Source organism: Sinocyclocheilus grahami, unplaced genomic scaffold, assembly GCF_001515645.1.
Source record: "Sinocyclocheilus grahami isolate Dianchi unplaced genomic scaffold, SAMN03320097.WGS_v1.1 scaffold31.1, whole genome shotgun sequence".
NCBI classification, from domain to species: domain Eukaryota; kingdom Metazoa; phylum Chordata; class Actinopteri; order Cypriniformes; family Cyprinidae; genus Sinocyclocheilus; species Sinocyclocheilus grahami.
In genome coordinates, this window is record NW_015505210.1 from 2,529,355 (window position 1) to 2,554,924 (window position 25,570).

General features: G+C 34.7%; 3 protein-coding genes and 1 pseudogene across 7 annotated transcripts in view; all 4 read right to left on the reverse strand.

Moving 5' to 3' along the window:
- LOC107574272 (caldesmon-like) overlaps positions 1 to 8,520 on the reverse strand; it is a 26,062-nt gene extending 17,542 nt beyond the window's left edge. Inside the window, exon 1 of the mRNA XM_016260722.1 lies at positions 8,450 to 8,520. The gene's annotated coding sequence lies outside the window, so the exon portion shown is untranslated. The remainder of the gene's footprint in view (positions 1 to 8,449) is intronic.
- Positions 8,521 to 11,881: 3,361 nt separating this feature from the next.
- Positions 11,882 to 15,717, reverse strand: LOC107576414 (bisphosphoglycerate mutase-like). Of its 3 annotated transcripts, XM_016262610.1 has the most exons (4): positions 15,640 to 15,717; positions 14,298 to 14,920; positions 12,839 to 12,890; positions 12,439 to 12,589 (listed from the first exon to the last, which is right to left on the reverse strand). In XM_016262610.1, exons 2-4 carry the CDS (start codon positions 14,896 to 14,898, stop codon positions 12,520 to 12,522), a joined length of 723 nt encoding a protein of 240 aa, XP_016118096.1. In that variant the 5' UTR covers positions 14,899 to 14,920; positions 15,640 to 15,717; the 3' UTR covers positions 12,439 to 12,519. The 3 variants fall into 3 exon arrangements, with proteins under 3 accessions (XP_016118091.1, XP_016118084.1, XP_016118096.1); XM_016262605.1 differs by lacking the exon at positions 12,839 to 12,890 and having other exon boundaries at positions 11,882 to 12,589; positions 14,298 to 14,922; positions 15,649 to 15,707; XM_016262598.1 differs by lacking the exon at positions 12,839 to 12,890 and having other exon boundaries at positions 11,883 to 12,589.
- A 413-nt stretch (positions 15,718 to 16,130) lies between these two features.
- LOC107574299 (troponin I, slow skeletal muscle-like) lies at positions 16,131 to 19,319 on the reverse strand. 3 transcript variants are annotated; one of them, XM_016260760.1, is made up of 8 exons: positions 19,300 to 19,314; positions 18,902 to 18,968; positions 18,770 to 18,773; positions 18,597 to 18,638; positions 18,314 to 18,445; positions 18,150 to 18,239; positions 17,884 to 18,057; positions 16,131 to 16,506 (listed from the first exon to the last, which is right to left on the reverse strand). In XM_016260760.1, exons 2-8 carry the CDS (start codon positions 18,913 to 18,915, stop codon positions 16,414 to 16,416), a joined length of 549 nt encoding a protein of 182 aa, XP_016116246.1. In that variant the 5' UTR covers positions 18,916 to 18,968; positions 19,300 to 19,314; the 3' UTR covers positions 16,131 to 16,413. The 3 variants fall into 3 exon arrangements, with proteins under 3 accessions (XP_016116246.1, XP_016116239.1, XP_016116233.1); XM_016260747.1 differs by having other exon boundaries at positions 16,133 to 16,506; positions 18,902 to 18,975; positions 19,300 to 19,319; XM_016260753.1 differs by lacking the exon at positions 18,770 to 18,773 and having other exon boundaries at positions 16,132 to 16,506; positions 18,597 to 18,643; positions 18,903 to 18,975; positions 19,300 to 19,319.
- A 518-nt stretch (positions 19,320 to 19,837) lies between these two features.
- Positions 19,838 to 24,141, reverse strand: LOC107576001 (troponin I, fast skeletal muscle-like; annotated as a pseudogene).
- Between the last annotated feature and the right edge of the window lie 1,429 nt (positions 24,142 to 25,570).

The window sequence follows — 25,570 nt, forward strand, 5'->3', positions numbered from 1 at the left end:
CTCACCAGACCTGAACCCCATAGAGAATCTATGGGGTATTGTCAAGAGGAAAATGAGAAACAATAGACCAAAAAATGCAGATGAGCTGAAGGTCACTGTCAAAGAAACCTAGGCTTCCATACCACCTCAGCAGTGTCACAAACTGATCACCTCCATGCCACGCCGAATTGAGGCAGTAATTAAAGAAAAAGGAGCCCCAACCAAGTATTGAGTACATGTACAGTAAATGAGCATACTTTCCAGAAGGCCAACAATTCACTAAAAATGTTTTTTATTGGTCTTATGAAGTATTCTAATATGTTTAGATAGTGAATTGGTGGGTTTTTGTTAAATGTGAGCCAAAATCATCACAATTAAAAGAACCAAAGACTTAAACTACTTCAGTCTGTGTGCATTGAATTTATTCTGGGAAATGTATAACATGCCCGCTGTACCCAAAAGCGTTTTGTAATTTCTTTCTGTAATGAGCAAGAGAAATGGGAACAGAAAAAGAAAATGCCTTTGAATTCTTCAGATCACTTATCCTGTTTTTATTAACCTCTATACACGAGTTTCACAATTTGAGTTGAATTACTGAAATAAATGAACATTTCCACGACATTCTAATTTTTTGAGATGCACCTGTGTATATATATATCTATCTTTCCATATGTTTGGACAAAACATGAGGACTTGATAAAGAAAATCAACAACTTCAGGAGCAAATGGAGACATTGAAGAATTCAGGAAGTTTCCCAATGCAAAATAGCTGTTAAAATAGAGGTTAATAAAAACAGGATAAGTGATCTGAAGAATTCAAAGGCATTTTCTTTTTCTGTTCCCATTTCTCTTGCTCATTACAGAAAGAAATTACAAAACGCTTTTGGGTACAGCGGGCATGTTATACATTTCCCAGACTCCTGGAGACAAAGAACATATTCTAATTTATACGTTTGTGACTGATTCCAGGTCTTGGGCAATTTGCCCTCTTCGTGGTTTACATTTTTTTTACGCAGAGTTTGAATGCACTAGACTGCACTATAACTAAACACTTTATGCACTAAAGTACACGCAGATAAAAAAAAGCTTTGAAAGGAAATTAATCTCACCAGAACTTTTTACAGTACAGACTAACAGATAATGTCCAGCTCCATTAAAAAGATTTATATAGCGTATCTTAAGCCTGTAATGGAATTCCTTTGTGTCAGGAAGTCAGTATTTTGTAGCCATTGCTCCCACCCAGGTAAGACTGGGTGAAGCCGTTTACAATGACATAACGAGCTGTCCAGTGGGTTTGCTATAAAGCTTTATTATGTGCGGACAGGACAAATGTGTGGAGCCAGAATACACATCAGGGCGGGATCTTCATCCAAGCCAAAACCAATGAGAGCTGTGTAAGATGCTGAAATGATTTTCTCACTGATAGAGTGAGTACATGCTTTCTATTTGATTTATTCTCTTATTCAGACCAGTAGATACAGTGCATGAGAAAGGATTATTAGATTAGGTAACTACGCTATAGTTTCATCTCTCTTGCATCAATCTGTAGTCTCTTTCTTGTGATATACCGGTAATGAAATAATTTCACATTTAACATTTTATGGTCATTCTTTTATTTATTTGTTGTGTTCTGGTCATTTTGACCCACAGATGAAAATGCTGTTATCACATTTGACGAAAACTTACTCACTTTGCTTACACAGTCACAGGATATAACATTTTAACAAAAAATATATATATTTTTTTACTTTTTAGGGATATTTTCCCCCACCTTGTTACACTTATTGCCGGTCAAAAATGACCAGTCTACAAAAATTGCTTATAAATTTCTTGTTATGCTGGATTATTACCAAATATTGGATTCAATCTTTTTATCAAATTGTTTTCTTTCGATTAGCACATGTTTTGTATTTCTTTTTGGAACTGAATGGTAATAGGCCTCACTGAGCTGAGCTTTCGCACCTCAGTTTTTGCGTGAACACCTTCAGAATTGTCATAAATAATGCATTTTTTATCAACTCTGATCAGTGAAATTGATTAAAAGATTGATTCCAAGATTTGGTTTTAATATAGCATAATGAGCAATTTACAAGCAGTTTTTAAAAGGCTGGTCATTTTGACCAGGAACACCAAATTTGGTGGATTTTAAGTAGCCAGGTACAGTAGGATAATTAAGGTGTTGTTAAACAATTTTAATGCCACAGAGCCACAAATACATAAATGTATAAAGATATATTGACACTGTGAAAAATAAAATAAAATAATATATTATTCAATGGATTTTTTTCCTATTAGGCTGACATTATATTTATTTATCTTTATATATTTTATTATTTTATTTTACTATGGGTGACATTATATTTATTTATCTTTATATATTTTATTATTTTATTTTACTATGGGTGACATTATATTTATTTATCTTTATATATTTTATTATTTTATTTTACTATGGGTGACATTATATTTATTTATCTTTATATATTTTATTTTACTATGGGTGACGTGGGTTCAAATCTGGAGTCATTTCCCACTTCCCCCACTCACTCTTCCTCTCAATGCACAGGCTGAAAAAAACTCACTGAAGTTAAACCATAAACCAGAACAAAAGATCTTTTGCTCCTCCACAGCTTATTTGGACAACTTCTGGATTTATGAGGACAACTGAAAGATTTAACTTATGGCACGTCTGTCATTCCATTCATCAAAACCATCAAAGACGGAGGCAGCGAGACGTTATGTTTTTCCTAAACCCGTCTTTTTGATGTGTAATTAGCGTTAGTGCTGGCAATTACACCAAAACCTCAAATCACTTCAAGAACAACATGCCCTTAGCAGAAAGAAGCAGCTGTACATTGGCAGTGAATCAAGCCCTCTTGAGTCCCTTCTCTCCCCTGCTTCCGTCGCACCAATCTCCAGATGCACAGACCAGGATCCCCAACCAGAGATGCACTGAATCAGGGGCTAGGATCTTAAATTTTAGACCCGATAAATATGTGAAGGCTTTTGGGCCATGATGTGTAACAGGGCAGAGTTGCTGCTCACTGGTGAGGCCTTGCATAACCAAACATGGTTAAAGATGCTGCACCCTGTAAAACTAGCATGGGCTTTAGTTTAGAGAGCAAGACTTGGATATCTAAATGAGTACTGTACACCACTGTGATTTTTATGAGTTTCAATAGTTGCATTAATGCATGATGGCTAATATCATAAAAGAATGTTTTGAAATGCATGATGCATCATGCCATCCTGATTTTAAATGAACATTAAGGTACAAAAACACTTGGATAGCAATGCGTCGATGATTAGTCATGACTCTTGATGTCTTAAATAGGCCACATGCAGTAGTTTTGCCCTCTGTCACCCTTCAGTCTCTGTGTGATGCCTCTCATTTCTATACACCTGCTGTGAAGCATTGAGAATTTTGGGAAATGGGTTTATTTAGTGCGGCCCTGCAGGCACTGGAGCACAAACTGTCCTCAGAGTCCTAAACTGTAGGGCCTCGATCATCTAAATGAGTCATTCTCTCTTTCTCTGGCTGACCTGCCCATTTCCTCCTGAATTAAGGGTAGCTGCACCTGTGCCCCTTACAGAACAGAAAACCGTCTGTGTGAGAATAACCCCATCATATGTCTTTGTCTAGTTCTATGCCAAGGGCCACAACCTTTTAGCCACTAGAAATAGTCATACATTTAATAGATTTAATATTATATATTTCTGCAATTACAGGATCTGAACATAATTTAAATATATTATTTATAATAGTACATTGTATATATTATATTATTATATATTTTATGTACTGGTCCATTTAAAATCTTGGGGTTTGTATGTTTTTTTTTATTGTTTTTGAAAGACGTCTCTTATGCTCATCAAGGCTGGATCAGAAATTATGTGAAAACATTTAATCAAATATTATTACTACTTAAAATAGCTGTTTTTTATTTTAATATATTTTAATTGTAACGTTTTTCTGTGATGGCAAAGCGGAATTTTCAGCAGCCATTACTCAAGTCTGAAATGTCACATGATCCTTCAGAAATCATTGTAATGTTTGTGTGTGTGTGTGTGTGTGTGTGTGCGCGACTGTGTTCTTTTAAACTTTCTATTTATCAAAGAGTTTCCACAAAAGTATTAAGTATATAATTGTCATTTTATTGATATTTAACTCTCTGAACATAATTGCATTTAATTACTTATTATAGTTTGTAACCTGTTTTATTAGATGTAATTATAATGTATCATTTTATGTCATTTTTACAGTGCAAGCAGAAGCAACAACTCCCTATTAATGTCAGTGGTTTTGAAACCAAATACACTTTGGTGTGCACATACTTTCGGCCATATGATGAATAGGTGAAGTAACCTTTGAATCATTGCATTACTATACATTCTTTCAAAATACTACAGGCATTTGGACTACATTTGAAACTCTCATCAGCATTCAGAGAGGAAACATTTGCAGACTTCTGTCCATTTAATATGTTCCAGCAGACCCCCTCAAGCAGCGTCAAGCTGCTTTGGATTAGAATCGGATCTGCGCTTCCTACATATGACTACAAACATTCGTTTACAATATGCCATATTCAAGGAAATATTAAAGAAGTTTCAACATTTAAATGCACCATTAGACAGGTGGCCAACTGGGACCGAGAATGGTGAGCAATAATATTCATTGCATCTCTTTATTTTGCAAAACAACCCAAAAAGGTAAGAATGATCCCACTTTTAGCTGTGTCAAACATTTTCCAAGTAAAAAATATTTCCTCAAGAGTTTACAAATTGATCCCGAAAGTGCAAAGGAGGTGGACTACAGGACACCAAGATGCTCAAAAAGGAACCTTAACTGCAGTTAAACACATTCCAAATATCCTGGGCAACAAGACATTGATCATGGCCAGACAGATGTTTCAGGAAGGAGATGGTCTCGTGTCTAGTGGCTTATACCATGTAAGGAAAAGGCCTGACTTGGCACGTTCGCGCTACGAAGCTTTTCCACAGCCAGATGCCTGGATAACGTATGATAAACAGTATGCTGCAATGGAACACGTTCAAACACGTTGATGGACCTCCCCAAAGAAAGTTCAGTTTCGTCTTACTGTGACCTCATGCCTTGGGAATGCTACATGTGTCAATTGTCCATCATCTTTGATTAAGTGGTACTCCAATATATATAATTCCATCACAAAAACTGTTTGCTGCATAATTCATGGAAACTCTGTCTTCAAATTACCTGCTTTTCAAGATCTGGCAGCAATGAAGTGTGTATTAAATGAGCTGTCTAAGGGATTGTGTCTTGTTATATATTTAACTAAACGAATGGTGCTAAAGGTCCAAATCCAGCTTCTATCAAGCACAACTGAAATAACTATAGATTACTTTGAGTGTATAGTCTGGTTCATATCCAATTCACTCAGAACCGATGTCAGGATTAAGCCAATAGGAGGTTTTGACAGAAAATGTAATGGGTGATTGTGATTTTTAAATGTCCTTATATTAGTTTTGAATATACTCAAACTGGAATTTCTGCCAACCAAAGCACCAGTTTGAATATCAATGTGTCTTTTCATGTTGTTGGATGATTCCTTTGAGCAAAATAAAGCTACCTGATCCTTGACGGGCCCCTGCTGACCCAGCATCCCTCCCTTTCTGATTCCCCCCCTGAGTCTGGGCTCTAAGGGCCAGCAGCATTCCCAAGCTCGATCCTATCCCACTCCGGAAGTACGGGGCAGTACTCCTAACATCCTGCCCGCAGCCTGTGCCAAGGCCCTGTTATCGCTGTCCACTGAATTGCCTCCAGATTCTGTTCAGCTGCACAAAGCACACACACCACACGCTTCTGCTGTGCATTCCACACACTGCTTCATCCGTCACCAGATCTGCACTCTGAAATAAAATACTGAGACATTCTCAAAAAAAATAAAAAATAAAAATTGGGCAGGTTGGGGCGGGTGAAAGATTGTGATGTTATGTGATGGTTAATGCTTTTACCATGAAATATACATTTTTTTTATCAAAAGGTATAGTAATCTGTATAATGTATAATAATAATAATAATAATAATAATAAAACATATTTAAAAGTAAATATTTTGGCCTAAAATCTGTAGTAATAATAATAATAATAATACATTTGTAAATAGTAAATAAATCTTTTAGAGAAAAATACTTTTTGGCTAAAATTATTATTGTTATTATAAATATTGTTTACATACAGTGTATATATATACAGTATATGTGTGTGTGTGTGTGTGTGTTGTGTGTGTTCCTACTTAACCATATTTTGGGGACAAATTTGTACCCAAAAGTGAGCAAAACCTGACATAAACATATAAAAATAAAGTAAACAAAGTTTTTTTTAAATTGTGAGGGGTAGGGGTGGGTTTAGGTTAAAAAGTGTATAACACTATCTGTATATAAAATCAATAGAAGTCTAGGTAATGTCCCCATTTAGATAGCTAAACGTGTGTGTGTGTGTATAAATATTTAGAAATATTTATTGTGAAGAAATGTATTTTGGCCATTATTGTTATATTCTTATTATTTTTTTTAAATATTTTTTATATATTCATTATTTTGAATTATTAATGAATAAATACTTTTTGGCTAAAATAATAATAATAATAATAATAATAACAACAACAATAATAATAATAATAATTATTGTTATTGTTGTTGTTGTTGAAGAAATTAATTTTTGGCCATTATTATTATTAATACTTTTTTAATAATTAATATTTTCTTTTGATGAAATAGTAAAAAAGTAGTATTTCAACCTTTATCACTAATAACTTTTATTACTGTTGTTATTATTATTATTAGTAGTAGTAGTAGTAAAATTATTAAAACATCTGTTTAAGTATAGTGTACAACGGGGCTATATTATTTTCATCTAAACCAGTAGATGGCACAAAAACGTGGCCTAACACTTTCCAAAACATCCGTTTTTCAAGATGCACGTGTATAAATGTCTGATCCTTGACGCAATCGCGCGCAGCAGCGCAAAGTTGATTCTGTGCTTACTTGATCTAATATCTTATGTGTTTTTAAATGTTGTAGATTTAAGTAGCAAAAGAGAATCGCTAAAATCAATGCATATATTTTTAGACAAAGGTCTTCTTTGTGATTTTCAGTTTTGTTTAAGATAATTAAAGCAACAGTTTTTAAATAACGAAAGAATATGTAAAAGTATGGTATTTGGGGTAAAAAGCGCCCCTGCTGTTTGGGCTAAAGGCGCACAGTAATTAACATGATAATTAATAGATGGCTGACTTTTCCATTTGTTAACATGCCATGCTTAGATTCAGAAGGTAATTATCATATATTATGTTGGGTGTCCATAATAGAGATAATCACCATGTTTAGAATGAAACCAGCATACTTAAAAACATGATATTAATCATATAATATAATAAAATATAATTTGTTGTTACTACTGTAAATATATATTCAATTATTATTGGATCTCCTTCAATACTTTCAGAATATTTACTTATTAAAATTATTTTGTTTCTGTATTTTAAAATATATTTTTTATATTAACGAATTTTAATGACAGTATATTTATGGAACAAAAATTAAATTAGAGTAAAAGGCCCCTCTTGCCACCTCATACATTTATACCATTTTTAAACAAAATAAACAACTTGAATGATTTATTTTCACACAAAATCTTTTGCTCCATTAATGTTCAATACAACGTATATATATTTTTCTGCAATTATACATTTTATGCACAGTGAATAGCACATTTTTTCTTAAGGTGTATCCTAAATATTATTATTTTATTTTGTATGTTACCTTTGACATTTTTGCCTGTCTTTCCTCATTTTTTGCTTTTTAAAAGAATAAAGGGTAGCTCAATAGTATGTTCAGTTGTGACAACTTACCCCACACAGCGTAAAAGCATGCCTCGCTATTGGCCAAAGTATGAATACTTTCTATTCTCCTGGGAATTTACAGTGGAACTGTTCAAAGGCAAGACTTTAATGTTTGTGCCTATACCGCAACCTACTAATGGAAATATTCACTGTATGGAGTGAAATGTGACATCTAGCCCCGATCTTCCTCTCTAGCGAGCACAAACTGTTTTACAGTAAAGATGCAGGTGTCCTGCTGGCCGTTACAGAACAGCCGCACAGAAACTCATTAGAAAGATCCAAAGGCTGGATGAGCTCTTTCTAAAAACAGCTAGTAGTTAGTGAATTTGTTGGAAACCCTCCAATGAACGTGGACGGTATTTAAAAGCATAGGAGGTCTACAGATGTTCTTGACAAGGGAACAAGTGGCAGGTGAAAACATTTTTCATTAATTTTTCCACCACACGAGTGTTGCACTGCCAACAAATTATATTTCCAGTAAATGATGTTGCCATCATGTTTTTATTCGTTGAATTTGTGCAAAAGAATAATTATAAATAAAAACATTTAACATCAAAGGTTAAAATGAAGCACTATGCCTGTAACCCTTACCTGTAACGGACTGGAGCAGGTTTCAGGGCGCTGTCCAATTTAGTTTAGAAGTGTGATCGTGCTGCTGAAAGAGCACTGCAGGAATTATGAGTCGCGCGCCTCCACATTTGATCAAATGTGCAGCGGTTCAGACTCCGCCTCTGCTGAGCTCCATCACTGCAAAGCATTGGCAGCAGTCTTACTACGCTGTCCTCCATCCATAAGTATAAAACCAATGTCATATATTACACTCCTATCTGATATATATCGCCCCCAACACACAGACACATACTTGCATCCATAGGCGTAATGGTTTTTATACTGTACAAACTGTATTTTCCACCAACCCTACACCTAAACCTACCCCTTACAGAAAACTACTGGCAATTTTTAAATTTAATAAAACACCGTTTTGTATGTTTTTTAAGCCTTTTGTTTTAGGGGGACACAGGAAGTGTCCTCATAACCCATGTTTACGTTGTTAAAACTACTTTTGTGCTTTTTGTAAACTAAGCTTCAACAAATTGTGTGCTTTTTAGTTCATTATTTTTGTTAAATGTGAGTTTAATTTTATTATACTTTTTTCACATTTAACTACTAGTACTACTGCTATTAGTTAAACTGTCATGTGACTGCATCTTTTCTACAATTATAAATATCCTCAATAAAATCACAAAAAGTATAACTTGCATTGGGAATCTCCTTCAAAAAGTCTAATAAACTTTTTTTTTTTAAAATTGCAATGAAGGTTAAATAGCAAATATAACTCTAGTAACTTTGATATTTTGGTTTGAAATATGAGATTTTGTAGCTATGCTTTGTGCAAATGTTCTTGCATGGTGTAAAGTTATTGTGTAGATGATCATACTAAAGTTTGTCCTGGATGAGCAATAGAGAACATCCAGTAAAACACCAGGAAAATAATAGATATTCCAGTAATGTCCCTAAACTAGCATTGGCAACCCACGCCAACATCCTAACCACAACCATTTTAAGAGAAGCCGGTGTCCGACTGGCTGTGAAGACGAGGTTACAATGTGTTCCGGCTTCTCTTGTCTTCAGCCAAACTGAACAGTTCTCAAATTGGATCCTTGGCAGAGTTTCTAGTCAGATTCCAGATGTGGTTTCGAGACCATGTTTTAAGGTTGGGACTGTCAAATCCATGTTTCAGAGCACAATCCATGACAAATGTTTTCCTGAGGAGTTAATATCACGTGTAATCAGAAACGGCCTGTCCGGTCACGTCTTCATAGCATCAGCAAATAAAATCTTTTTAAAAAAATTTTTATAAACTTTTTAAGGAGATGTATAGTGGCACATCTTCCCATGCAATGTTGACATGTATATTCTTCTAAGAGGACATTAAAGACCATGAGGACATGTTTTAGTGCCTCTTCATGAACATTCCAGCTCAACAAGACAAACGTGAGCTCTTAGGTCTAGTAAATATGCAGAGTCTGCCAAGTGCTACATCCTATTGAATAACCAAAATCAGTTTCCTTATGTCGTCAGTGCTTTCTATACAAACAAACTTACCATCCACTGCTATTATATTAAGATCAATATCTGTTCCACTGGAGAAATGTCTTCTCAGAGAACACTGTTGCACCTCCTCCTGGCTAATAGGTGTTTTATACTTTTTCACACACATTATTTAATACACATAAACATTTTATATCTGAAATCTTTATTTTTATGTATTATTCTTTCAGGAAAATGCTTCAGGGTTGTGCTAAACCCAGCAGACCAGTGCTTCTGGGTGGTGAGAAAGACAGTGAAACATTAGCTGAGTCATAGTCTAATAATAAACAGGGGTAGAACATATAGACACGTAACAGTGAAAGCCACTATGGCCATTATTACAAAAAACAAGACACATATAACATTTCTCTACTGATACAGTACAGTGTTGAGCAACATTAAATACATTAAAACTAATAGAGGTATTACAGTGTACAGACAATCTAACCACAACTGTCTAAGTTTTACCAGTAAGATCATTTTTTCTTTGCATTTGAGTTGGTAAACGTTGATGGAGAAAAGAATGAGATACAAAAGAGCTAGTGTTGGTTGCGTTTGGCAGTGCATGATAAACTCGATATAATCAAAATTCTGTTAATAAATAAATACGTTTAGATAAAAACAAAATGTCCCTTTCAAATAATTGTTTTTAAAATACTGTCTAATTTTACAACGGTGTACAAGTTCTAATGCCATGGTGAAAGTTTGAGCAAAACATGCTAACGGTTCTGTCTTTGGCTGCACCGACAAGCACAGAACGCTATTTAGAGTCCCAGCCTCAGAGGAGACAAGAGAGCAGTGGATTTATTGATTTATTTAGGCTACTGTATATTGCTGCTGCCACACAGATCTAAAATAAACATCCGATTTATTTCCCAGCTGTTTACCTTCACAGACATAACCGACTGTTTTTGTAACTTGTGTGTTTTTAACGTAAACCTGTGTGTGAATGAGAACTTAGTTTAGTACTCACATGCTGTGACAGCCGCTTTCTGTCCGTGTGCGCTCAGAAAACCATGTATCTGAAGTTTAAACTCATATGATTTAAAACGCATGATTTCAGCACGATAAACATGATAATCAGAACCAAAACAGATTTTTTTTAGCAGGTACCAGCTGTAATGGCGCAGCTTTATTCTGGAAAAGGTGGCGGGGGAGCAGCAGCTCATTTGCATTTAAAGACAGGCCCGAAAAACAGCTTGTTTCTGCTTCCACTCAAAACAGGCATTTTCAAAATTATATAATAAATGATCTGTGGAGTATTTAGAGCTGAAACTTCACAGACACATTCTGGGGACACCAGAGAATTATATTACATATTGTAAAAAGTAAATAAATATAAGTATATTATAAATAATTTATAGTTACCTTTCGGATATCCAATGAAGTCTCTAATTTTAAATTTAAATATTAAGCTTAATAAACCTGATTTGTGGAATATGTGGACGTCCGCAGTGGAGTGAATAACATGCTTGTTTTTCCTATTATTTGTTTATTTATTTTTGGAATGATTCCATTCCAGTTGGATTTATCTATATACACTACTGTTCAGAAGTTTAAGGTCAAAAGATTTTTATTTTTACTTAATTAAAAGAATTTTTTTTTCAGCAAGCCTGCATTAAATTGATCAAAAGGGACAGTAAAGACTTTTACATTGTAACTTCTACTTCAAATAAATGCGGTTCTTTTATTCATCAAAGAAAAAAATGTATCATGGTTTTCACAAAAATGTTAAGCAGTGCAACTGTTTTCAACATTGATAATAATAATAAATGTTTTTTAAGCAACAAATCAGATTATTAGAATATTTCTGAAGGATCATGTGACACTGAAATTACATTTTAAAATAAGTTATTTTAACAACATTTCACAATATTACTGTTTTTACTGTATTTTCTATCAAATAAATGCAGCTTTAGTGAGCTTAATTGACTTTTTTACTGACCTCAAACTCTTGATTGGTAGTGTACAGTATATAGTTTTTAAGTAGTCTACAGAAATGGTTTATAAGCATGTGCTGACCTTTAATAAGAAATTCTGTTAGAAAACAACTGATGGATGCTATTTTTTTAACCCAAAGAAAGGCACCACTGGTTTTCTGTGACCTAAAACGCATTGACAAATAAAAAAGCTAACAAAAAAATAACACATTATTAAATGATCATTTAAAATAATGTTATATTAATATCTATTTCATTATTTGGTCTACAGACCTCTTGCTATGACAAAATAGATATGTGCCAAGTCTGCATTCTGGATCAGTAACCAGTGCTTGAATTAAAAATATTGACTTATATAACTATTCATGATTTCTAAAATACCACTATAAATAGAAACCGGTCTACCTCAGACACACCCTACAGTATGTGCCGGAACCATCTTTGCCAGGTGCTTCATGACATACTGAATGACTAATAATCTTTCAGTTTGAACAGCTCCTATCTAAATGATTCTGACATTCTTATTTATTTTGTGCATTAACCTTCCCTTGATCCTCCACCTTTTTGATGGCTGCCTGAATTTTGGCCTGGTTGCCCAGAAGCTGACGGGGCTTGACCGGTCGAAGATCTTCATCCAGCTCCAGCAAGACTGGTACTCCTGTGGGCAGCGTTACATTCACAATTTCTGTTTCTGATATATCTGTTGAGAAAGACAGCAAAAGTGTGTAATTTTAATATTGAGATCGTTAAGGTTTATGTTTTAATATCAACTTCATTAGTACTATTGTCCACTTTCTATGCTTTATTATTGATAATATTTAAAAATGAGCTCTTTATTATATTAAAGAAAACAGACTGAAGAGCAAATCAGTCTTTTATAGCCTGTATCTGGTATTATTGTTTGTTTGTTTTATAAAACAAAAAAAAGGAAGTTATGTTTAGGACATACTGTAGTGTTACGGGGCTGACGAGACGTGAGACTTGCGGATCCATTCGCAGAGCTTTATTAGACAAAGGCAGAGACGTGGTCATACAGCAGGCATGGGTCAGATGAGAGCAAACAGGTATATGGTGGGCAAAACACAAGAAAAGTCCTAGGGCTAGCACAGGTCGACGATCGGCAGACAGAATCAAAAGGGGCAAGACAAAAGGGGTGAATCCAGGGAACCAGGCGAAGATCAGAAACCGGGAAGGCTAAGGCTAAGGCAAATGACTAAGGATAAGGCTAAGGCTAAGGCTAAGGCTAATGACTAATGACTAAGGCAAATGACTAGGGCTAAGGCTAAGGCAAATGACTAGGGCTAAGGCAAATGACTAGGGCTCCGTAAGGTAGCTATCTCTAGGAGAGTGATAAATGCTGAAACAATACTCGGCAGAGGGAAGGGATCAGAGTGAGTGTTAAATAGTGAGGGAGTGATATGAAACAGCTGGGTGCAATCAGTGTAAACAGGTGTGTGCAATTCGTGCTGAGTGCAATCAGTGCAATGCATGATGGGAAATGTAGTCCGGGGTGCTATGCAACAGTGTGTGTAGTGCGAGAGTCAATGAATAGGAAAGTTCGTTGACCGGATTCGTGACATGTAGATGGTACATTACCATTTAAAAGTTTGGGATCTGTAACTTCTTTAAAAATGTTTTTGAAATAAGTCTCGCCATGGCAGAATTTAATTTATTAAAAATACAGTAAAAACAGTAATATTGAGAAATTTTATTACAATTTGAAATAACTTTACTATTTTAATATATTTTAAAATGGAACCTATTTCTGTGACGCAAAGCTGCATTTTCAGCATCATTACTCCAGTCTTCAGTGTCACATGATCCTTCAGAAATCATTCTAAAATGCTGATCTGTTGCTCAAGAAACATTTCTTATATTTTTATCAATGTTGAAAACAATTGTGCTGCTTAATATTTTCTTGGAAACAATTTTTCTTAGGATTCTTTGAGGAATATTGAGCATTAATCTTAAAATACTACTTTTGTAACATTATACATGTCACTTTTGACCCCTTTTGATCATCTTCCAAGTGCTTGAAGGTCGAGAGTTATAGTAGTACGATAGTACCCATGTAATTTTAACTCAGCGGCCTTTAGAAGATTTATATAACTTAGTTTTAATGGGTTTGAGACGATATTTTTAAAAGAAGATATTTTAAAGAATGTTTCAGCTGTTTTTATTCATAAAATGAAACTCAGTGGGGTTCAAAACAACACTGGACCGCATTGACTTTCATTGTATGGACCAAAAATAAACAACAACAACACTAATAATTAAACTAAGAAATAAATAAAAATAATAATCTTTTTTTGCATTCCACAGAAGAAAAAAAGTCAGCAAACGACATGAAGGCGAGTAAATGAAAACAGAATTTTTACAGAAAATTTAAAACAATAAATATATTTCACCTTCCAAATGTTTAAGCAATGCCCTGCAGCTGTTGCCATGTGCAGAGATGAGGACCGTTTGGCCACTCTTGATCACCGGTACAATGACATCATTCCAGTAAGGAAGAAGTCTGTCCAACACTTCCTTTAGACTTTCAGTTTTGGGCAGTTCCTCTTTCGGAACGTCACACGTACTGTATCGGCGGTCATTGTAAATTTCCGCATAATAGGGATGTGTCTCATCAATGGGGGGTGGTGTGATGTCATAGCTACGCCTCCACAGTTTAACCTGTTCCTCACCATGGTTCAAAGCCATCTCAGCGCGATTGAGGCCAATCAGGGCACCGTAATGCCGCTCGTTTAACCTCCAGGATTTGGTGACTGGGACCCACTCTTGTCCCATGGCCTCCAGCACCAACCAGGCCGTCTGGATGGAACGACTCAGTATGGAGGTAAAAACCTGGTCGAATTTGTAGCCCTGCTCTTTCAGAAGCCTGCCGCACTCTTGGGCTTCCACCACCCCGTTCTCACTCAGTTTCTGATCAACCCAGCTGCAGAAGCGGTTCTCTTTGTTCCAGGCCCCCTCCCCATGTCGGAGAAGGAAGAGTTTGCATTTGGACATCCTGAAGAAGCAGTACGGAAACCTGAAAGAGATGCATATGCAGATATATATACTATATAGCAAATATTTCAACTGCTTATATAACAGCTTTAATTGCTGTTATATAATTGCAAAATGTAAACTACGTTATCACCTCTAAGGATATTATAAACATTAACCTCATGATTTTCTGTAAAGCTGCTTTACACACACACTAGTGCAGCTGTAAGTATATTTTTATAGTTTATCCCAGTGGCTGACATGTAAACGCATACAGTGTTATTTTTTTTTTTTTTTTTTTTTTTGTCATTTATCAGACGCTTTTATCCAAAGCGTAATTATTATTATATTATTATATATTTAATATATATAACCAAACTGGAGAACCCAACTGAAAGGTTAAGGGTCATGAACTAAATGTCAATGCTAATTTAACAAATGCTCTGACCAGCTCTGATCTGACCAACTCTTATTTATAAACGCAAAAATAGGGGTAAAAATATCACTTTCACAGGCTAAAATGTTTAAGTATGTAAAATTAAAGTGAAACTGAAATGAAAAGAAGCGATGTGTCAAACTACTGTATTATTGTAACGTTATGTTTTGTATATAACACAACTGAACTAGCCTGTTAGCATGTCATAATGAAATCTTACCGTGTATGCACAAAATATCCTTATCTATATCGAATAACCATAAATCTAAGTGAAGATTAAATTAGATATGCCCATTGAAAATGACTATGAATCGCTACGTGCTCACCTTCAGATCAAAACCCGGCCAGCTCAGTGCAGCAGCAGCTCTGCAACAGGAACTATCACAGGCACAGCAGCATCAACAAACGCGCAACAGTTTGCTTGAGTGACACTTCTTTCAGCCAATCAGCTACGCGACTCTCCACAAGTAGGCGTGCTTAAGCGTACAGTGGCGCGTTATTTTGAGGTTGTTGATGTCAGTTCCATTTCTTTTTTTACGTTAATGAATCGAGCCGTAGTTCAATTTAATAAAGGAGTAATTTTATACTGGATTACAACCGAATTCATCTTATTTATCCGGTAAGCCCAGTTACTTAATTTAAGGAGTTTTAATAGTTGTTTATCAGACTCTAATAATGTGGGAAAGTGGTATTTGCACCCAAAAAACTCAGAGAGCAATGCCAGCAAGAAAACGTGGAATTACTGGTGAAAACAGTGATAGCTTTATTGTTCCTCAATATTCACACACCTGATCACATATAATATTATTACAATATAAGCATTAATATATAATGACAAATGCAATTATATAGTAATCATATATTAACATAAATAAATGTTATATATGTGTCATAAAGCACATAATGTTTCAATATTTTAACTGATAAATGTGGTTAATAGCACAGCTTTTTGAATTTCTCATACAATTGCTTTTCATTCATACAGCTGTTTATGCAATAAAACAAACAAACAACCACAATTAAATAGCAGCTAAATATGTGTATGTTTAAATAGCTTTCACATTGGATTTTAATTTTTGAAATAACACATTTGAAATAATTCATTGACCAGTTGGTCCTGCAAACAGCTTCTTCCTGCCCTCCATACCAGACATAGCATCCACATTTTTACGCCAGTCGGTCACCTCTTCTTTCTGCGCGAATTACAAGTAAATGCATATTTTGATAAACTTATTACTTGTATTTAACACAATGTCATGTTTTCTTGAGTCAAAGAGAGCATATTAAAGGAATAGTTCACCCAAAAAGGAAATATTGCTGAAAATGAACTCAGCCTCAGGCTATTCAAGATTTAGTTTCTTCGTGGGAACAGATTTGGAGAAATGTAGCATTGCATCACTTGGTCACCAGTGGATCCTCTGCAGTGAATGGGTGCCGTCAGAATGAGAGTCCAAACAGCTGATAAAAACATCACAATAATCCACAAGTAATCCACACGACTCCAGTCCATCAAAAAGTGAAAAGCTCTCTGTTTGTAACAAACAAATCCATCATTGAGGTGTTTCAACTTTAAATAGTCACTTCTGGACAAAATACAAAATATGAGAATATGTTATTTGATTAGAACTGTTTTTGCTTGTAAATGGTGCTTGATCTATGCATATTTCTTCAGACGAGACGACGTTTTCACTGGAGAAAGCAAAATTATGGTTAGATAGAGGACTCATATTTTAGCTGGAAGTTAAAAATGTCTTAATGGTGAATTCATTTGTTACAAACATGCAGCTTTTTGCTTTACAACAATAATAACAATGTTAACTGATGGACTGGAATTGTGTGGATTATTGTGATGTTTTTATCAGCTGTTTGGACTCTCGTTCTGACGGCACCCATTCACTGCAGAGGATCCAGTGGTGAGCAAGTGATGCAACACTAAATTTCTCCAAATCTGTTCTGATGAAGAAACAATCTCATCTACATCTTAGATGGCCTGAGGGTGAGTACATTTTCAGCAAATTTTCATTTTTTGGTAAACTATTCCTTAAAAAATTTAAAGCAGCACTATGTAACTTTTGGCCGTCTAGCGGTTAATAAACAGAGCTGCACACATCCCGCGGAAGAACATTCCAACCGGAGCTACTTCTCTAAGTTTATGTCTATGGCGATTCACGCAGGTATGTGTTCCTCCGCAGCGGTGACGACCCGACCAGGCTACAATAGTCCAAATATAAGTACTTATTATAAGTGTACCGTAGTTATTCGGAAGATGAATTCATGATGTACTCGCTCATTATATACATTTTGCAAATGTTGAACACAGAAAAAGTTACATAGTGCTGCTTTAATACATTTGTTAATAAATAAAACGATACATTTTATTAAAATAAAAGTCATTTAAAATCATTTTATATTAATTATTTCCTATTATTGACTGAATAAACAAGCAAACAACAAAACAAAAAATCTGCAAATATTATTTAATGAATTTAATATTGAAAAATTAAAGCTCTAAATCCATAAAGTCTGAGAATGATACTCATGTCAAAGTACTGAGATGTGTTGATTCTTACCTTTTCCTCTTCCTTCTTCACCGTCTTGAGGTTAGCTTTAAAGTCAATGGATTCCTTGTGTTTGGCACCTAGCAGAGCCCCAAGCATGGCATCAGCAGACACCCTCACTCTCTTCAGGGCAGGTCTCTTCATTTTACCCTTCAGCTCAAAGATTTTGTGGCTTAAATCTGCAATCTATAGCAGAAGCATCAGTCAGGGCGATTAAAATTAATGCATCAATTAATTAATGCATCAATAATGGCATTTTTAAAGCAAAAAAAATTTACCTCCTTTTCATTTTTGACAACTTTAGATTCAATGTCATATCGTTCCTCATCAACCACATCAATTTTTTGATGGAGTTCTTTGCACAGATTCTGTAAACAGAGCAATGGCACGTAAGAAAGAATAGTTTCAAAATAATTCTGACAAAAGGCCAAAGAATAACAACCTGTATGTCCTGTACGGACAGTCCAGACAGTTTGAGAGGAGGAACTCTCTCACTGAGCGTTTGCTCTCTGTCAGTCTTTTTCTGTTCCTTTTCCTCTGCCAGCAGTGTGCTGGCCTTCTTCAGTATTTTGGTCTGCAATGCATTACAATTGCAGAAGAACCATGGCCATGTAATATTCATATGTAGATCATGGTGAGTTGTTCATTAAAATGGTTAATTAAAAAAATGTTATACAAAAAAATAAGTCAAGATCATTTCAGAAACACAAAAAATAGAAACTAACCTTTAAAAATAACCGACGAGATGCAGAGATCTTGGGCTTTTTCTGAAGGAAAGAGCCAATAATGTGACTATCACAAATGCTGCAGTGTTCAATTTGATATGAAAATATGAAATGTACTTGTAAAGTATGTTTCAAATATTATTAAATACAGTGTTTAAATGTAAGTTACTCACCGGTCTGACACAGATAGGGCCAGAAATGAAAACACACATTTAATACATGAATAGATTTATAATTTTTATAATATAATAAATCGTTTATTATTTCAATAATATAATATTTATAAATGTTTTGAAAATACTTACACAGATTCAGACATTTTAGTGCCTTTGTTTTTTGTGTTTTTGTTTGTTTGTTTGTGTTTGTTTTTTCCTGGAGACTTGCAAATGACAAAATATTTCTTAAAAAAATACTAGACTTGTGTTCAAGTGTAGTATTACAAAAACCTTAAACACTATTTAAGTAGACTTTCTAAAAACAGCAAAAGTGCTTAGTGTAGCCATACATGCTTTTACAGTACAGATTTAAATTTAAGATATTTAATGTTTTGAAATTCTTTGGTAATGTCAATAATATGATGCACGTTAAGAAGCTACAAAAAAATAAATAACTAATACGCATGTATATATAAAATATATTACTAATACGCTAATATCTAATACGCATGAATAGCTAGCAGTTGTTATAACCTGAAGGTCCTTACCTCTCAGATGATGGAAGTATGACTGCTTTGGCCAAAGGGAAGAAACTAAAGCAGATTTATAGATTCTGAAGCACTCGTGAGAGGCTCACTAAAATAGACTACTGTCCACACCATTATCACTGCCAAATGCTTCACATCTCAGGCTGCAGAGTGACGGGGCACCTGGTGCTCAAGTATACTTTATGTTCTCTAGACTAAGGGTGAGTCCAACAATACTCCAGCATTACTAAGACTGCAATGTCATTTGTATGTGCGTTGCCTGACCTAATTTAATCTGAACTGCAATTTTCAGAACTGGAATCTTTTTGGGATTGTTTTTTATTGGTTATACAGTTTGTACTGTATATACTGGGAAAAGTATACAATTGCCACATCTCATTTCTTTACAAGAAGGTATTAATAATATCATATCCTATTTAAAAGGGACATTAAAAAAATATGTGAAGACATTATGTTGGAATATTGAATGATATTTTCATATTTTCATAAAACCTTAAGTAATTCAGATCTAAAATAACAAATATTTTCACAACCATCATTAAGGGACCTTGAACATAAAGGAATTGTTGACTGACATGCTGAGTTTCTTCTTCTTCTTGATATGTTGTTGCAGGCTGCCATCTGTAGGGAAAAAGTAGAACTGCAGCTGTAGCAAACATGACAAGATGTGAAGAAAACGCTTTTAATTTGAAATACTACGTTTTACAAGTGAGTGTTAAAACATTTAATTTAGATTTACTGTTACATCAGATTCTATTTACAGCATTCAATATAGGTCAGTATGTACCTGGTAAGACTTTACAATAAAGTTTCAATTGTTAATATTAGTTAATGGCATCAGTTAACACGATCTAACAAAGAAAAAGTATGCATTTATTAATCTTAGTTCATGTTTATTTCAACACTAATGCATTATTAAAATCAAAAGTTCTAAAGTCAAAAGTAAAATCAGTCAAGAGTGTGTTAATATTATTTAATGCATAATGGAGCTAACATGAACTAACAATGACTAGTTTTATTTTTATTAACTATATTTACAACTGAGATGAATAAATACTTTTAGTTTCATAGTTAGTTAATGCATGAACTAATCCTTACTAATGAGAACTTATTGTAAAGTGTTACCCTGCATTCTGTGAAACTGATCAGTTTGCCTTAACTAAAAGTAAGAAAATGCATTATAGTGAAACATTAAAGCTTATTTTATATTTTGAAAATGTACTTTCTGAAATGCAAAAACAGAGATTACATCTTTGACGTCATCTTTGGTTTGGTACTGCTGCCATCTGCAAGACATTTAAAGAGATTTTGCACAAGACATGATGTTGTTTTTGCTAGTTTCTATCTAACCAACTTATCATATGCTTAGAGGGATGATGTGCAATAAAATGTTAATTAAAATGATAAAACTAAATAAATACATTGAGGTCCTCTACGACTGTTAGTATTTACCTTTTACTGTCCAGCATCAAACAGCTTCTTCCTGCCCTCCATTCCAGACATGGCCTCTACGTTTTTACGCCAGTCAGTCACCTCTTCTTTCTGTGGAAGGTAAATATAGATATATAGATATATATTTGAATATTAGCACTTCTGTCTATTTAAAGTATTTTAAATAGTCTTACCTTCTCCTCTTCAGGTTAGCTTTGAAGTCAATGGACTGTGTGTGTCTGGAGCCCAGAAGGACACGTGTTCAGCGGACAGTTTGACTCTCTTCAGGTTAGGCCTCTTCAGCTTGCTCTTCATCTCATAGATCTTCTGATTCATTTCCTGTATCTTTATCAACACAGACCCCACATGTTGCACTTTAACACAATCCTTTGACCGAGCTGCCACGCCAACTGTTCCATTCAGTGCTCACAGAACACAATAGCTTCATCAATGAGAACTGTTTACCAAATGCTGGTGTTTGCTACTCCGTTTTTCATACCTCCTTGTCATTTTTGGACACCTTAATGGCAATGTCATAACGTTCCTCATCAATCACGTCAATCTTGTGATGCAAATCCCTGCAAGGATGCTACACACAAAGTAGAGTCTGAACAAAATAGTTGAAAATGCATGTGTTAGGTCTCCGTGATTTTGCCAAGTAAGACATGTTCCTGGATCAACATCTTTTGTTGATCCTGGATCAACATTACTGTCCAAAATACAGACTTAACCCAATCCCCACCCCTAAACCTAACCTTACCCATAATTTATTCCTAAAATCAGAGGGAAATGATAGCTGATTAACAAGGGTGTAGAAGCACCTAATCCTGATTGTAAGCCTAAAACTGACATTTCCTGAAAAGTTATCTCTCAATTCTGATTGGTTGATTGGAATGATGTTCCAGGATCAACAAGGATGTTGTACTTGGTGAAATCATGCTCACCCATGTGTTACTAAATTATTTAAAACATGGTAACCAATCAAAAGTGCATCTTGGGCTGCTAAATAAAGAGCTACTGTTTGTGAGATAGGAAAACTTTTGTGTTGGAAATAATATGAGATGGGAGGGAAAACAATATTTGAGTGCTTTTGCGAGCGAACACAGTTTTTCTCTTGGGAACGCAATATTTTTGCATGAAAATATGAATTTTCTCCCATTTCAAATTTTTTCCCCCATCACTGTCCCCTTAGTGCCATCTCATTCCAAAGCTTTAGCATTCTGTTGCAAAAAAACGCAAACACAACAGGCCAATGCTAAATATTTGTGCACGGATGCAAACGCGTAGAAATATATTCTTTCCTCCCATTTCATTTTTTTCCCCATCACTGTGTCCCCTACAAAGGTTACGAGGGTGAGTAGGCCTAAATGATTGTCAGAGTTAATGATTCCTTTAAAGATGCTGTATGTAAGTTTTTGACTCTACTAAAGCATAAAAATACCATAATATGTTTGCAGATATTTAAGAAACATGCTAAGTTAACATACTTGTTTATCTGAAAAACAATGCTACAGTCACTTATTCTTCTTTGAAAATGTGCGTGCCGGGCCGGAATGTCGGTCTCTGTTTTGGTTTGTGAAACCCGCCCACTGCCAGTTTACCCAATTGTATTTCGTTCCTGTTGGTGTCCTCAATCTGAGGAGGAGGGGCCTGGTGAAAAAAACCCTCTCCAATATTTTGCATTTGGACTGCAATACCTAGTTCAGCCACTCGGTGTCAATCCTACATACAGCACCTTTAAGTTTTATAAATGGAGTTCAATGATTTATTGAAATAGTTTAGGCTAATTGTACCTGTAATTCCTGTACTGACAGACTGGAAAGATGGAGCGGAGGAACTCTCTCACTGAGCACTTGCTCCCTCTCCTTTTCTTTATCCTGCTTCTCTACTTTCAGCATTTCCAGTGCTGTATTTAGCAGCCTTATCCTCAATGAAAGGTGCATTGTTGTCATATCAAAAGAAAAATGTATTACTTTTGTTATCAAATGTAGAATCTCTCTACTTGAGCACACAAAGTATCCAGCAAACTGTGTGTGTATAACTGTGGTCAGTAGGTGGCGCTCACCTTCAAGCCCTCCGATGAGCTGAAGTGATCTTGGGTTTTTGCTCTGGTTGGGGGCTTCGGTTGAAGCAGCCATTGGAGCATAGATAGTAGAGAATGTTGATAGAGACATGACCGATATCATAATTCATAAATAGCTGGTTATTACTGATGGAGGTGAAGATACTCACGCGTCAGACATCCTTCTGTAGTCCTCACTTATCTGTGAAATAAAATAACTGTAAACTGTAAAATAACATCTGTACTGTGAATCAGTAATTAGATTATTTAAGATAACAAGCATTTGAATCATATGCAGTGCTATTTTAGTGTTATTTATATAACCTACTTTTATTTAGAAGTATTTAGAATTATCTTTAATTTTTTAATTTTTTGTTTCATTTTAATTTTAGTTTAAGTTTATCTTTCATTTATATAAAAAATTTTAATTTGTAATTTTATATTTATTTAGATCTTATTAATTTCTTATTTTATTTCAGCTTTATTTCAATTAATTAAAAATGATTTTTAATAGTTTTAGTTTTAGTTAAAAATAACAACACACTGTTGTCTGGTATGGCATAATGACCTGACAAAGAAAACTAGAGTTTTATTTTAAATATAAAGTCACTTAAAGACAATGTTGGAACCATATGATGTCCTATTGCAAGTCACAATTATCACTTTTCAAATGCATTAGACATGGTAAGCTGACTACTATATGCAAACATATTTAATCATATTTAATATTTAAATGTTAGGCAACTTTTGTAAGAATGAGTTACATTTCCAGAAAAAAAGTTTTATAGCACAGCAAAATAAATAAAAAATATGAAATAAAAAACATTCTAACTCAAAACAGAACCTAATTTTCTTCCCACTTTCCATATTTAATATAATGTGTATCATTTATGCAATCTTTGAAGGATCATGCATAAATTAATACTAATTTGTCAATGACATTGTTAATCGGAATCTTTAATCCATCTATTTGACCTATTAGACCTCACACAGCAGTATGAGTTCTGTGCATAGCGTCCGTGAGTTTTAGCATAGATGAAAATCTTCCTGGATTGTCACCAATTTGAGAGACATCTGAACAGATAACAATGCAACTGTGCCCAATTTCTTACCAGTTTTGGATAAATAAGAAATAAATATTTTAACATATACATCACAGCTAATAATAATATAATCCATAACCCCTTTCTAACAACTGAATAATGATGCATTTGCCATCAAAAACTAAGCAAACACATAGCTGCTAGCCTCTTACGACCACTGAAAAAGACATACCTGCTAGAAGAAGAAAAGACAGGAGTGCGAGTTAACTGGCTGACCGAGGAAAAAAGAAAATACTTGGATTTATAGTTTCAGCACGCATGGGAACGTCTCACTAAAACAGACCCCTAAAATAGACCCCACTACTGACATTTACTGTTCACACAGTAAACTAGCGTAGTAAAACTTTCCTTTGGACAGAGACGTGCAGTGTGGATGGGTTTAAATGCCTCTTTTTGTGGCCAAAACCATATTGATGACCAGTTCAAATGTTTAAAGGTGATGCTAGCCATAACAGAAATACATTTGTGTGGATTGACAGTCTATAAAAGTAAATAAGGCAAACTGGTATAAGCATTTAGCACTTATTACGGTACAACTAACCTGTACTCATATTAAAAACATTATCTATGAAAAACGGAAAGGATAAGATGTCAGACAACAATAATAAAGAGAAAAAAGAGAGGCAGTGGAAATAACAAATATCAAATTGTTTCCATGTTTGTTCCAGTTAATTGCGTTATGATGTTATGCCATGACAGCTATCTCATGAACGTGATAATTTCCATGCACATTAAGCGACCAATAGCTGGCAGGAGGCGTATGTGGTATAAATGATCTCTTGGGTTTAGAGGACAGTGAGCAGGTGGAAGCACTGTTTTGTTGTAATGTGAGCTGCCCTCGTCACACCTCATTCTCCCTGAGAGGTGATCCTCCAAGAGATATGTAGTGAATTACCACCTGCCATTTGTCCTGGATTTATTTTTAGGCATTATGGCCAGATGATGGGATGCCAAATGCAAGAAGTCCTCGTCTTTAAATGGCTTTGAACACTCTCAGATAAAAAATTACAAAAGCTGTCACTGGGGCGGTACCTTTTAGGTACAAATATATACACTTTAGGTACTAATATGTTCTTTTAAGGTCCCAATATGGACTCGTTAAAGGTAAATCTTTTGAAAAGGTATCACCCCAGTGACAGCTTTTGTACCTTTTTTTTCTGAGAGCGTATGAAAAAAAAATCATATTATGACACTAATTATATTTTCTGGATGGAAATATAATTATAGCTGGCCCTTTAAGACATCAAGAAAAACGGATATAATAAAAAATGACATTAAATATGTTTACATGCACAATTACATTCAAGCTACAGCATTGTGTGTGTTGGTGAGTGTGTGTGTGTGTGTGTGTGTGTGTGTGTAGTCCAGTTACAGTCTTCATCTGTCTTCTTTTTTGTGACGTTTATCCATGTGATGAGAAAAAATGTGTGCTGGGACTATTTTTGACCATCAGGAATTGATTGGATCATTGTATCAATGTTGTGAGTGACAGTTTTCCACCACAAAATAAAAATGTAATTGCGCAATTCTGATATTATATCTCACAATCTGACTTTTTTTCTCAGAATTGTGAGATATAGACTCTTAGAAAAAAAGTAAAAAAATAAGTCATATAACAAAAAATGGCATAGAATTTGTTTTTAAAGGGGTCATATGATGTTGCTAAAAAGAACAT